The sequence below is a fragment of the Paralichthys olivaceus genome, chromosome 10, assembly GCF_024713975.1.
Source record: "Paralichthys olivaceus isolate ysfri-2021 chromosome 10, ASM2471397v2, whole genome shotgun sequence".
NCBI classification, from domain to species: Eukaryota; Metazoa; Chordata; class Actinopteri; order Pleuronectiformes; family Paralichthyidae; genus Paralichthys; species Paralichthys olivaceus.
In genome coordinates this window covers 14,886,176-14,901,843 of record NC_091102.1, presented here as the reverse complement: position 1 = coordinate 14,901,843, position 15,668 = coordinate 14,886,176, and the positions used below count along the sequence as shown (strand labels likewise).

Genomic DNA, 15,668 nt, shown 5'->3' with positions numbered 1-15,668 from the left:
ATTTTTTTATATTCATGTTTGTTTTAACACGTTTCCTTTTTATTATTAAGTAAAAGAAATTGACTCAACTTTGTGTAAGAGCTTTTTTCCACGCCTCTTTGTGGATACATATCTTAACCAGAACGGCACTCAGTAGAGTGTGTACCCCAGGCAAGGCCCAAAAGTCCCCTTAAATTCAATCAAGCTGCACCAGATTTCACACTGTCATGGATATCAGTTTTCTAAATGTGCCAGATCTTTTTTCATCAAGATGCATGAATTATTCCCTGGAAAATGGGAAAAAAAAGTCTGAAAAACGCTCTTTTTTGCAATGTAAAAGAAAGTAATAAAAATAAATCCTGGATCTGTCCGTTAATCTGGACCCGCAGCTACATTTTTTAGGTTCTTCCTTGACCTGTGCAGCATCCTTCCACCAAGTTTCGTGAAAATCAGTTCTGTTGTTTTTGTGTAGTCTTTCTTACAAACTAGCAAACCAACGGAAAAAAAAATAATGGACAGGGGTGAAAACATAAAATGTGTTTTTAGTGACTAAACATGTCGTCATGAGCCTGCACAGGATAAATAATCAGCTAATATAAACTGGATGAGTTGCAATGATGTTTCACTTTTCCGGTCTCCCCCTTTAAGATAGAACTTGAGACTGACTCAGCCTCTTCCTCCTCATCCTGCCGGGAGTCAGTCCACAGCTCATGACACACACACACACAATCAAAAAAAGACCCACACATACCCATGAAAGCATACACACAGCAAAAGGAAGCAGCGGTGCGGTAAGGCCCTGCAGCTGTATCTCCATTCACCCTGTATTCCCCCATCCAAAGCTTCAGTAAGCAAGAGCGTACACATGTCTGAAGAGTGTCAAAGAGAGGAGTTGTGGGTCATGAAAGACCAATGTGGCACCGTGGAAACTGTTTAAGTCAAGATATTTTTTACTCCCCACGAGCAGCAAGAACTACATTTGCACAGAGCTGTGATTTCACCGCTCTACATGAGCTAATTGTTGTTTCATACCAGAACAAAGGTTGAGATGGAAATCATCCTTTTCTTCAGGCAAGTTTGATAACTATCACCCAGCGTGGCAAAAAAAACTGCCTGAGATGGAAGCAGGGAAAATAAGACACACACACACAGACTTATTATCAAATTCCAGGCTCCAAAAGCTGACTAAATTGAGGCTCACCTGAGCTGTAGCCGTGCTAAAGCCATTCAGCCAGTTGAGTGGCAGTAGACACATTCCTATTAGAGTCTAATGAAGCTATCTGTTCATGTCAGATAATAGCAGCTCAGCATCCAGGGCCATTGCTTCCAATTTACATTTCTCAACGAGCCGAGCCCACCACTCAAATTGAGCTGAGCGGGGGAATTTGAGAGCAGAAAATTAGATGGCTCTCATATCGCGGGAGGAAAAAGCCCCCTCCAGCTGCACTTGGCTGGGGAAAGTCAGCCCCCACACACGCGTGCACGCACACACGCATGCTCACAAATACATGCATGGATACTCAGACTGCGCACGGTTTCAAAAAGACACAGAATCATACAAAATTACACCAAGAAACAAAACATGAACAAAAATTGAGACACATCTCCCGAAATGATGCAAACACTTCCACACTTAGAGAGAAAAGCATTCACACACACACATAATTACACACACACACATATAGAGGCTATGCACACACCCACTTGTACTGCATGCACTCTTGAGATGCTCACCAAAACATGCACATACTCCCACACATGCGCACTGTATCAGGCGCAGAATAAGACACATTCGCTGTTTCTTTTTCTTGTGTTCTCTCTCTCTCTCACACACACACACACACACACAAACAGAAACACACACGTACACAGTCAGTTAGCAAGCTAGCGTCAGCCAAGCATATAGTCCCTGCCCCATCAGGGAGTGCCTCTAAACGGGAACTCGGAGTATTAATAGCAAACTGAGTCAGCCTGTCTGGGAGGGAGCAAAACATCATAGAGGTAGAAACAGGTGAATCAATACATAACACATACCTATAGGCCACCATCGCACACACACAATCACACAAAACAACCCCACAAAATGGAGGGTAGAAAACAAAACGGCAAACCAGAGAGCTTTTTTTTTAGTAATAAACTGATTGGACTGCATATAAACTGTCCATTAAACCCAATGGGCACCTTCCAAACGCAGTTAAAGTCCACGGCCATGTGGCATTAATTCTCGTCTTGTCAATTGCTACAGTGACCTAGTATCATTTGGCAAAGCACGTGTTGAAATATTAACATGAATCATTGCAGCAGAGATCCACAGGGCGGCTGTTTCCATGTCTATGTTCTCGTAATGTAACGGCTGGCATTGAATGACTGTCCTGTTTGGCACAGACTTAAAACTGATGGACCCTTAATTATTTCACCCCCTGACTCTGTGCCACTTACTGACACAGCCCCAGTAAAACACGATGAAAGAAAGTGGTTCCCAACAGATGCACAGGGAAATTTAATCCTCAGCCTTATAGACACAATTAAAATGTTTAGTGGATTAGTGGAGGAGCCGTCAGTCAGAGATGCTGGAATAGAAGAGAACAGAACAGAATAGAGTAGAATAGAATAGAACAGACAACCTCTGATTTCTGGTGTGTGATAAGTGGATGGGCTGTGTCTGTGCAGCCTCTGTGCATGTGAAGGTTGGCAGGCCGCAGTGCAGGCAAAGTAAGGCGACTTGTGTCTGTGTTAAAGGGTGAAGTGTTCACCTCCCATTATGAATTATTCAAGTGCAGAGTCGCTCTGTCTGATGTTGCTGCTGCTGCTGCCTGCCCAGCCCCTCTGCCCCCATTCCTCGTTCTTTCTTTCTTTCTTTCCTTCTTTCTTTATCTTAACCTACGCAAACACTTGAGCACTCACATAAAAGCACTCTTGCACACAGACTCTATAATTCTACATTTCTACACACATGCAGTACATACACACACTAACAAAGACACACACACACACCTTGTCTTTATCAGACTCTGAATCTTAAACCACCTGCTGTTAAACTGAGGATGTCATCCCTCCATCCTCAGGGTTTGTTGAAGACACAAACGTGAATATACAGTATACGTAGAAACAGAGCAGAGGAGGTGGTTTTAAAGATAGGCGTGTGTAAGCACATTTCCAGCACCTCTGAAAGGTGCCATCGCTCACAAACCCCCGCTCGTCCCAGCGGGACCGCTGGGCCAGGCTCCCCGGGCCAAGCCTCCCCACCGCCGGCTAAAAATACCAGAGGCCTCCCGGACGCCCCGCAGCGGGCCGGTGTCACACCACGCAAACAGACACACTGCAGCACAGCACCAAAAACCACTCGCAACTTGTTTGTTTGTTTTTTTCTTCGACTATATCTGGAAAACAATGTAATAATATCTCCAAACTTGGGATTAATCAATACAAGATTTTCGCAGCGATTTTTTTCTGTATTTCCCCAAACTTTCCCAGAAGTTTCACAGTTTTATTGCGACCTTATGAAAACCAAACATTAAACGTTATATTATTTCTTTTTAAAATGGTCGAGGCACAGAGCCGAGTTTGGCGAAGACATACATACTTCTGGTGTCCTTATGAATAGAAAGGAAAATAATAATAAAATAATAATATGCCATCATCCCGTCATACTGTTGAAGTTTGTTTTCCATTAATTTTTCTTTATATGCCAAACAGCTTATTTGGTGATTTATACATACGTCTTTCGTATAAACTACAAAATAACGAGTGTGTTATCGAATCTTTTTTGTGACCACGGGGTTTAAAGTTTGCAAAAATGTTCTTTGTGCTCAGTTCCCAGTGTCATTTCATTATTTCATCAGCAAAAACTAAACCTATGTGAACACTGACCTGCTCATTCTCTCTCTCTCTCTCTCTCTCTCTCTATTTTACCTTGCACACGTCGTTTTACGTGGATAACAGAGAGAGGGGGGGGGGCAAAGAGAGAGACTCAGGTTTCGTGATTTGTCAACCTTGTCACTGTGTCTAATTATATATGTGATTATATATATTATTTATTTAAAGACCTCGTGTTTGGTGCCTTTAAAAGTGACTTTAATAAAACCAGTAAGAGAAATAATCTGCTACTTTCCCATTTTCAGAGTGTTTTCACTGTGATTTCACTCAGTTTATTAAACGTGTAATCACATTTAAGTTTATTTACTTTGTTCCATCAGGGGCAAGTACACGTGTATGGTGGCTTCACTCCTGCAGTCACTTTACGTTAGTTTTTTGTTCTGCTCTTGAGCTTAAATTAATATTTGCTAATGAAAACTGCGGATCTGTCTAATAACAAAGCAAGAGGACGCATTGACACCACCACTGAGCTGGAGAAGAGAGCGAGAGCTGATGGTGGTTATTGTAAATCCTGTATACATTTGTGTGTGTAGAGACGGAGCAGCTCGATACTGACACTCTCTGGCAGATGTATGTGCTGGAATAAATGCGAATTGTGCGATTTTTTTTTTTTTATAATGAAATATTGACACAATTAATTCTTAAAAGCTGGTGAGACGATTTATCCATTTCTAGCTCTTTCTCCCTCTGTCACACTCTGGGTCCCTCTCAGACGCACACTCAGGCCTACACACACTCCCCACCAGTGGATGACTGTATATTTTCTGAGAGTGTTGTGTATTTGATGTGCTCTTGTTTATTTCTCAGCGCTGAACGCGTTGATAAGCCGCTCTGCGTCCATCAGCCTTATATTTCAATAAGCTACTTACACCTCGGCTATTACAAAGTAAAGAAATAAAGTTTCCCAGAGCAAAGGGAGACATTTTGCAGCACAGGACTGGTTGACCTTGACTTAATCCGTATTTATTTATTATGTTTTATTATTTTTTTACTTTTTTTTTTACCACCCGATCCATTTCTTGTCCAGGACAGATGGAAACCAGTGATGTGTTGCTCCATAACGAGCAGGCAGCGAGCAGCACTCTCTCCATGGCACAAACACACAGCCCTTGAGTTTGTATTGTTATTTTTTGGATGAATTTTACATGCAACCAAACTTTTCGTTCAGAGGACATCACCAAAGTTTTTATTTACACTTCCCAAGGTAATTTAAAAGTTTCGGTGAAAGTACAGACTAGGTTCTCAAATAAAAAAATAAAGAAAATAAGTTCAAGATATTCGGTTATTGGTCAACACGGGTGAGTGTGGATTAGAAAAAATATATCTCGACGGCAAACAACACAATCGATTGTGTTAGATTAGAACTGAACTGTTGTGATGAGGCCAAAACTTTTCAAACTCTTCCGAAACCATCAGTGACTTCATGGTTTTCTCGTCTGTTTGTCTTCTATCGCTTCCACTCATTTAATTACCTGAGAGTAGATTGCTTCTATCATACTTTGTGTATTCATTATTTCCCCGGTGACCCTACAGTGTGGGTCACTTGGGCCAACATTTCACTTGTATTTTAATATATTTAATTTATCTCCACTTTGACCTCACAACAAAACACCTATAAGCCTCAACACGTATTTACTGCACGTAAGAAAGTGGTACTGTTTATTTATTTATTTTTAATAAAGTTGAGCAAATCATAATTTATAGGATGCTGTTGTTTCACTTGTTTCCGGCACAGTTTCACGTGTTTCAAGCAGTGACTGTCCTGAGAGTGGACTTTATTCGGCCGGGTCTCCACATAAAGAAGTGAGCGAAACTTGCTCTGGGAAAAAACGGGAACTGAAATCACCCGTACGACAGTTATTTTTAAATAAAACATCGGTTTCATATCTGTGTTATATATAAAATACAACCATTACAGGTTTAAATAGGATCGTGTGTTTGCAAGATCGCCATGTGGCACAGTCTTCCGCTTTGGGTTTATTCAGGTCAAAACCATAAAAAAAAGAACCATCCGCGTTTTTACGCACTATGCGAGGGCGCTCATCTTCTATTTATTGCCTTTAAATCGGCGCGACTGTGAGCGTAACTGGGGCGTCTACCCCAAACGGATTCTTGGATGAATCACATCAGCATGAACCTCTCGTGGAAACACAAGACAGCGGAGTTTCTCTACATCTTTACATCCTCTTCAACAATGCATGTGTGCGTTGGTGGCTGCTTCGCCAAAAGCTCAGTTCCGATTTTAAACAACTAATAACCCCGCGTTCGCGACATAATCCGAAATTAGGCTACCGTGTCTGGAGCTGCTGTCAAGTTTCATGTCTTGTTATTGTCTGGCACTGATCACACTCCGGCTCCCGGTGGTTCTTAGTCTCTCCTCCGTGCGCTCTGGATCGTCTTGTTATTGTTATCACTTAAATTTTGGACAGTAGCAAGTCTGCGCACCGCTGGACCCGACGTGTGCCTTAGTGCACAGGAGCGCACACACACAAACACACACAAATAAACACGCACATGTCCGCAGCCGGAGAGTTGCCCTTACCTTCATTGGGGGGGTAGATGATGGGGAACGCAGGAACAACGCAGGACAACAAAAGAGGTAAAAAGAAGAGGAGTGATCGCGGATTGCAATCCATGGCGGCGGATCAGAGGTACATAACTCCATGAAGCCACTGACTGATCTGAGAGCGTCTTCTCCCCACTCAGCCTCTCTCCCTCTCTCTCGCTCCCGTCTCCCTCCGGCTGGAGCAGTTTTCCGCTGGGTCCTACAGAGTCTGAAAAACACAGCGCGCAAGTTCACCACAGGTCAGCTTCGGTCCTGTCTTCCTGACGCGAACAATAAAACTCAGCCTTTCCAGCATTTTTTACAGCAAAAGTCAAACCAAGAGCTGTAATCTGAGTCACTATAATCACTGTTATGGAGGCTAAGAAAAATATCAGAGATCTATCTGGGAACAAGAAGGGAAACGCCATGTGTCCCTGCAACTCTAATAATTCAATCAGGTTGACCTCCACTCTTTCCACTGGCTGTATTCCTCTGTTTTATTCTCCCAGGAAGTTGGTTAAATAATAAAGTTATAGGTTCTGGTTGTTAAAAGGAAATATGTGACCTGCTGGTACAGCAGCGTGTCACTTATAGGCTTTATTTAAAGTGCAGCACATGGAGGCAGGACCTACAGGCTTTTTATTCCAACATAGTGAGTGTAAATCAAATTCACTTTTTTCCCCATTTCCCTTTTTTAAACAGTGAAGTAGAAGGGCCAACAAGAACCTGATGTTTTTAATAAAACAGGCAAAAAGTGCTCTGTGATTTTGGTTCAAACACGAGGAAAGACTCGGTTTTATTTGGACTGCGGAACGACCAGCACAGCCCATTTGCTTTAAATCTAAAAAACTGGAGCAGCCAACGGGATCCTGTCAGTTTTAATCCAGAGTTTGGACTGTTGCTGGGACGTTATAAACAAAACATGTTTATAACCTTATTTTGGAACAAATAGAAGCCAGTTGTTTGTTTTCTATTTTACGGTGAGTTTTTGAAAGGCACACAGAAAAAGTAACGGAGGAAATTTTGCCTTTATTTTTAATATAAAAGCCAGAGAGTGAGGTCATTTTAAACTTATTTTTATGCTTATTTTTTCATTTTAATAAAATAAGTCAAATGTAATTTACAGTATCATACAAGATACAATGAATAGCCTGCAGTGTCTTCAGAAAATAAGGGGAAAAAAAACTTTGAAATACTGTTTTCCATGTTGTAATGATTGCCAACTGAAGGCCAGAGTTATATTTACCGCTGTGTGAATGGACATGTGATGTGCTCATATTTGGGTCTATTTGGGTCTGTCCTGACACCACAATACTTGATCCACACTGAAAGGGTGGCAGTGTAATGTCAGGGCCCTCGCTGAGAGGCCAGCTGTTGTGGTGGGGGGTTGGAGGCTGGAGGTTGGGAAGGCATCTGACGTATGGGAAAAGTTAAACAACGCAGCGGCGCACACGGAGGCCAACAACACAGCTATATTCACATTTGAAGAGATGGTTACAAAAAAAATATTTAATTTTGAATTTCCTGAATGCAATTTGTCAACACAATAGGCCTCGCTTCATATATAAATATATATTGTTTGTTTTAGAATAATTTCAGGAACACAGAATGACACACTTGGGGAAATGTGTCGAGGCTACAAATTATACTGCAAAAAAAAAAAAAAACACTTTCACGGTTACAACACTGGTTTCACGAGCTACTGCATTTTCAGGAGTACTGTTTTTTCATCATTTGTCATACTCAGTATATTATGTGGAGGGAAATGTGCTCAGAAGTCCTTTTAAAATTAACTGGTGTGTATGTGTGTTTTTTACAGTGCATTTAATGTTCATATTTTTAGAACAAATGACTTAACTGCAACCTCACAGCTCCAACGTACTCAGGAGGAGATTTATGAGATTTGGGTCGTCAATGGATACAGTGAAGAATGATGCCAGGAGGTCTCTGGCCACATTATTAAGTGGCTGTGGCATGTGGATTTACAGCAGGTTTTAGACGTGCCAGCCTCCATCATACATCATCTCCTACATCCCACTAATTCACTTATTACACACTGAAATAGATTAATACTGAGGGCCCCACTGCTGACAATCAATTCAAAGACTGCTGGCTCTGGACTCACCGTTTGCACACACGAGGGTTTAGTTTCAGTGAGGAGCTCTCTCAGCAAACAACTGGGAAACTGACAGGATTTTGTATATAATGGATTTTCAAATGAAATCAGGCATTCAGGGATTACTTGCATCGTTTAATCTTGATATAAATTCCGGTACACTTCACATGCACTTTTACAAGAGAACTAAATAGTTAGAAGTTGCACAAGAGTGTTCACAAATTAAAATATTTCCCCCAGTACAATAGAGAAGAATGACAGTCAAACAAAGAAGAGAGTGATTACAAGTGTCCACAGTGAATGTGATTATAATGTGGCATATGAGGAACCTAATTCTGACAGTCAAACATAATCAGTAGTAATTGTTTTCATATGCTTGTCTGAGAGGCACTGTCACTGTGTTTTTAGTCAATAAACCTGCAAGTTAGTTCAGACTAATTGCTGAAAATGTGTTTCTGATTGTGGTGAATCGGAAAAAACGCGATGGGTCCCTCCCGTCTATCCACTCGAACATTTTTCCTCCCTCTTCTCAATGAGCGCTTGTCCATTCTTGAACTCCAGCCAGTGGAACAATCCAGTGTGAGATGGGAGGAAAATATTGATTTAGAGCTGCAATTGTAAGATGTGATGTGTCCCCGACATGGCTGTGCGCAGCGCTCTGAACTCGCGGCACAGATGTTGCTTGGGAGCAGCTTTGAAGCTGCCAAGGCCTGGCCCCTCTTGCACAGTAACACACCAACAAACAAACAAACAGGCAGATAGGCTGAGTGTGTTTACCGCACGCTGTCAGTACACTCTTCCTCCCTGTGGTTCTGAGACGGCACATTCCACCGTACTCACAGCGCACGGAAGGAGGAGAAGCCAGCAGGCCCCTGGCATGTAATACTATCCCCCCACACCAAACATCATACCAGGGACGCTTTCTTACCACTGCCAGCACCACTGCTCTCCAGCCTCTTCCCTTGTCCTCTTATTTTCTTACAGAACTGCAGAGGATTCTCAAACTGGCGAAAACTGCACAGGCCAGGTCAGCACTATTTATTTCAAATTTACATTACACCCATGTGTATTACAACAAAATGTCTTATCTTTACTTTACGTATTTTTTGGAGAAACTGCACTGTTACCCCCATTACAGGAATTTAGTGATACAATAAAATAGATTTAAAACAGTGAAAGTCGGTGCCTGTGATTACATACACATTTTTTCTGCAACCAATTTCAGGTCAAAGTTTTTAATTTTGCATCAGGCAGAGAAACTGAGCTCGAATTGGACATTAAAATCATGTTTATGCTTAACTGGGTCCAGTTGAGTGTGTCTGTTTAAACAAAGAAATCACATGCCCCTCTCTATTCTGTATGTGCACCAATGATTAATTGGGTTATGGTTCATGTGGCAAAGTGTCCCTCTCACCCAGAGAGAGGCCATGCAGCGGGAGGCTGCTCTGATAGGACTGAACGACCGACCGTCCTGCCATAACTGGGTCCTGTGAGACCGAGCTGGGCCTCCTTCCCACTGCCAACAACTCTCTGTCCACATTCAGCCTCAGTCATGTCCCATCACACTGCTGCTGCAGTGGCTGGCAGGGAGGAGAGAGTAAAGCATGATGGGAGTAAATGTTTTGGGCTTATTTTAATACAAAACATAGGATTATTGCATAGTGTAAGAACCTTCTGTTTAAAATACTCTGCCCTGGGAAACAATGAATAATAATAACAATAATAATATTAAACTTTATTTGTAAAGTTCTTTTCTTAACTATTTTAAAAAGTGCTTGACAAGGAAGAAACAATGAGAATAAATCATGGATATAAAAAAATAGAAATAGAATTTGATAAATAAATAAATAGTATTAGTTAGTGTAAATAAGAGCCAAAAAATACATCAGTTTCAGCAGAATCCAAAGTCACAACATAAAGGAACCAGGAAATCTCACATTTGTCTTTATTGCTGTGGTGTTTTCTGTGTTGCACATTAGAGCAACCTCCAGGTTCTTCCAAAATTTGTACTTTACCTCGTCTGACAATGATCGTTTGAAAAGTTAATTCAGGGTTTTTGTTTTACAAGACAATTTCAGAGCAAAAAGTGGGGAATTTCTCAGCGTTGCTGCATATTACATCACATGAGGGAGTTTTCTTAACCACAACATGCACAGTAGTAGTTGATAGACAGTTTCAACATCATTTTCCTCCACATTTATTCACTGGTATCTCAAACCAGCACCGTGAGGAATTACAGGGATTTCTTTGGGGAATTACTGGACATTTCTGCTGGTGTTCCCTTCTTTCCAGATTCAGCCAGGGTGGACATTGTTGTTAATGCATACCAACCAATTTAAACTAGTTGACCAGTAAAATGACAGACACAACAAATTCCCACAACACTGACAATCCTTTCCTGGGAAATACTGACCAGGAGGAACACAGCCTTCATGACCTTGCTGATGTTTACACCACTACAGCTACATCTACAGTTCATGATGAAAAAAGTATAAGTATAATAAACACTTTACTATATATACATGGCTGTTGTTGGTTATCCCTCTAAAACAGTGTATCACTCTGTCCTACCTGGGAATACAATCATCCACCAAGGCCTCAAACCATGGAAAGTCCTGAAACAAAGCAGTCTGATGTGAGGGTTTATTTACCGGAGGACAACTAAACAAGGCTAAACCATAAGAGCTGGTAATTAGAGAGGGTGGAAACAACTTTTGGTCTCCTTGATGGCTGGCACTGAGGTTTTTGTCACAAGGAGACACACAAATATGCAAACAAGCAGACAGAAACTCCCTCGCTCTTTCACCTCTCTCTGCAGAATTTAAATCGGCAGTAATTTTGTATGTGGGAATGTGAAAGATTAATCATTTTAATTGTGGAAAAACAATTGTTGGAGGCAGAATATGTGATCACTAATTTGTCTGTAATAATCAACTCATTTCATAGTGTTGCGACACTAGAGCAGCAGCCAAGTGCTGCCGGAGGAAATTAGATAAAGTGAATGAACGTATTGTGTTTTCTGGGAAGGAATGCTGTCCTAATACAGGAAGACGTCAGTCACAGAATCCACTCTCATCAATCTTTGAGGGACAGTGTCTTAACCCCATCTCACGATATGCTGTTCCTTCTGCCAGTATTGTCTTGGATACTATTCCTCCTCCATCTGCTATAGGATTAGATTCATGCACGCACACACACACACACACACACAGACTCTGGTTTTAAAACATTAAATGCCAAATAAGACCTTGGCAGAAATGAACGCGACTTCTAAAGTTTTTGCATTTTTATTCATACATTGTCAAATGGAAGTAGGGCAGCATGTGGCATCTGAACTATTTATAAAAAAAAGTAAAGCTAAATATATTGGAGAAATACCTCACCGCTGTTGTGGTTGAGGTCACTTTACCTCTGACCACTGGAATCTAATCAACTAATCTTTCAGTCCAAATGACAAATGGTCTGAATTTGATGAAATTCTGTCAAGGCAGACTTGAGATATCATGTTCAAAAAATGAAAACATGTTCATTGATACCACAGTGACCTTGACCTCAGACCACACAAATCTAACCAGTTTATCTGTGGGTCTAAGTAAAAATGAATGCCATATTTGAAAGAATTCTGTTGAGGCCTCCTCAAGTCCAAATTAAAATTTGTACCAAATCTGAAGACATTTCCTCAAGGTCCTCTGAAGATATCATGTTCATTAAGCCAAAAAGCAGATTTGTGAGATCACCTTGACCTTTGACCACCAAAATATAATCAGCTCAGGGGATGAACACATAACTCAAGAACGCAATGCTACTGTCGTCATTGCACAGGGATAAAAAAAAAAAAATCCATCCCCATGAAAACAATGAAGTTTGTTCATTTATGTGTAGCATTCAGTCTGAAACTTGCATTTATTTATTTGTATAAAAGCTCAAAATGTGAAGTTCTACATGTTCTATGGCACAAAGGCATCAGTCAGTGGAATGATGTGTGTGTGCATGTCTTTCTAATGGTTTCAGCCAGAGCAGCAGTCTTGGTCTGTTGCTGCGCTGTTGCAGAGACATTTTACTAAAATATTCAGGAGAAAAGCACCTTAATTATACAGATGATGGAGTACAGGCCCTGTAGTTGTGTGTGTTTGTGTGTATGAGTGTGCCAGTATCACACAGCTTTCATAATAGCATCTAATTGGCCGATGGCTCTGCAGATCTCTAATTTCTATTGGGTGCATCTGTGTTGTCTAGACTGTTGCCACACTTTTTTTCCTGAAGATACATATTTATATGTACAGATACACAAGCACATGTCTATGTATTTCTGCCCAACATACATATGCAACACACACATAGTGTATGCATCTTTCCAAACACACAGACAAGTCTGCACAAACATTCACACACCATTCACGTCCACGCACAGTGTGGTGTACTTTGACAGACTTTTGTGTTTACCTCTGGTGCTGCGGGAAAGGAGGACAAGACAAACTGGGAGACACTGTGGAATCATAAAGCACAAACACACACACACACACACACACACACACACACACACAAGCATGCATTTACACACACACAAGCACATATTCACACACATATGCTCACACACTTGTTGCCTGCTCTCTGCCAAAGCTTCTAAATTAGGTGCTCCTCTTTCATTAATCATGGCTGTTGTCGAGGTTACCTGAGCGACAGTTGAGCAGTTGGGCATAGAAAAAGGCAGCTGGAGCACTGAGTGACGCTGAACAGCCTTTGCTAATGCACTAATTACATTACATTAATATGATTATTTCAGCACCTCTTCATTAAATCACAGTTTCTCTGCCTACTCATTGCATTTTCATTAAGGGTATATATATATATAAATTAAATATATATATATATATATATAGAGAGAGAGAGAGAGAGTGAAAATGCATGAGGCTTTGACAGGGAAGTTGTACGAAGCTACCGAGCAACATGAGGATTAATGTGCTCCACGGATGAATGACATAAAACATGTGTGTTGCTGTGAGATTGACAAGCTTTTAGCGAAAGCTGAAACAGAGCAGGATGTAATGCAAACATCTTAATAGTAACGTCTTTGTCTACGACTGTAAACCACTCTTCGGTGGATTTCTGTGTTTCTGTCATCTGCTTCTAGTCTCGCCTGTGGAGCCCAAATGTTTGGCAAGCTTGGTGAAAACCAAAGCTTTGGGCGTGGCACACATCTACAAACTTAATCCCAACTGTGTTTGTAAGAACCTTCTGCTGAAACATCAGTGGGCTGATCCCCATTGGAATGCTTTTTTTTGTTTTTGTGGCTACCTTCTCAAGTGTGCTATGATGCCTATTATGCAAATTACAAGCCCACTGGAAAACATAGCTAAACATGTCTTACAATATAGCTATTTATTAGTCAAACCTTTCAACCACAAGGCAACTTAACTACTGAGAATTGTAGTGTCACGAAATGTTTTCCTTCATGTGTAATGTGTTTAAAAGATGTCTGTTACAGGCAGAGGGAAACCTTTCTCAAAACAACAAGAATTCAGAACGATACCACCGGCCAAAAAAGTATTAAACCCATACTTTTTACAGAACATATTGCGTGCTGTCTTGCGAGCAGTAATAAACAAGTATTTACAAGGAGCTTATGGAGCATTAAAAAGCTTTATAGAAAAATTTATAAAGTTCACTTGACTTTGTGAGAAAACCGAAGTCTCAAAAGGACTCGTAAGTGAGGTGTTACAGGAAAGTAATGTTGAGCTGCCCATGTGAACAAGTGAACAATTATGTGTGCTTCTCTGAGTTGGGATGATTATGTTTGCTCAGTTGAAAATAATCACATCAACCCATAATAAGAGGTTGTCACATTTGTGAGTATATATTGCTGACAATGCTCACATTGCTTGCTCATCAAACAAACTTGCACACAAATACAAAAGCAGCCATGTATGAAAACCCACAATGAGCCTGGATGCATTCGCACTTTTCTGTCCACTTAAACAGCTACAACAACACCTCAGCTGTCCAGTGCATTGACTGTATATAACGCATCTTCACTGCCTCCCACGATCCAGTAATTGAGCCGTTCGCGTTATTTGGAGTCAGAGTCTGTGCATTAAAGATTGAGGGATGGAGCCTCAGTATCGAAGTCCTAAGATACACTTGAGGATGTTATACCATGTTTTTAAAAAAAACAAATTTGTGAGAAAAATGAGCAGTGAAACAAACATGCTCCTTCATGTCTCAAGGGGACGGTTGAGGTTGTTCAGGCAACTAGTAAGCATGCCTCCTCTTTTGGAAGTTTACAGGTCAGGCCCAACTGGGAGGAGACACTGGGGTAAACTTACTGGAGGAACGGCATATCCCATCTGGCCTGGGAACACCTTGGGATCCCCTTGGATGAGCTAGAAAGTGTTGCTCAGTATAGGGACTTTTGGAACACCCAAATTGGCCAGCTACCTCTGCAACCCAAGCCCAGATACGCCCAGGAGGATGGATGGGTGGATGAACATACATCAGTGTGATAAGAATCTAATCTAAAGTGATAGAGAACAACATTTTTAACATGTGCTTTGACTTTTTAGTTGGGTCCATGTCCCATCGGCTAACATAGAGGAGGTAGGGTTTATGACCTAAACAGCAGCCAGCCACTAGGGGGTAATCAAGACGCTGACATACTTTATTCTACTTTACAATATAAATTCATGATAACAGGTCAAACCAATGCAATGACTCTATCATTGCTCATTGCAACCAACCCTCTTCCCGTAAAACCTACAGGCCCTTCATCATGTATCAGGTATGTTGGCATCCATTATCCCATTATTTGTCAGTGCAGTCGAAGTATGTGTATCCTCTGGCACACATGGTTACCATCAGCACAACTCCGACCTCAAAACCACAGTGTTAGTCTAATCTCTAAATACTGTGTGTAATGGGCCTGTGTCATTATGTTGCTTTGCTTTATGACACATACACAGCGCTCAGAAACGGCAACGGTGACTAGCGTGTGTTTGCACCACATCCAACCTAAACACTGTAATACTGAGCGGTGAAACCCTCATCAGTCGTCAGATTGTCCGTCTTTCATGTGAAGGAGCGTCTGATGCTCTTCCTGTCCTCTTTCACACACTGGAAAGGGCTTAACATGCTTTCACCGACATGCAGGCACAGGGC

At 41.3% G+C, this 15,668-nt stretch overlaps 1 protein-coding gene across 4 annotated transcripts in view; it reads right to left on the bottom strand.

Annotated features, from left to right (window-relative positions):
* The window catches only part of epha3 (eph receptor A3), a 96,551-nt gene extending 89,975 nt beyond the window's left edge, over positions 1-6,576 (bottom strand). For 2 of the 4 annotated variants that reach the window (XM_069532931.1, XM_069532928.1), the window contains exon 1: positions 6,398-6,576. In XM_069532931.1, the coding sequence (XP_069389032.1) occupies positions 6,398-6,491 (94 nt within the window). In that variant the 5' untranslated portion in view covers positions 6,492-6,576. The remainder of the gene's footprint in view (positions 1-6,397) is intronic. The other 2 variants (XM_069532927.1, XM_069532930.1) reach the window with 1 other exon arrangement.
* Positions 6,577-15,668: the final 9,092 nt, after the last annotated feature.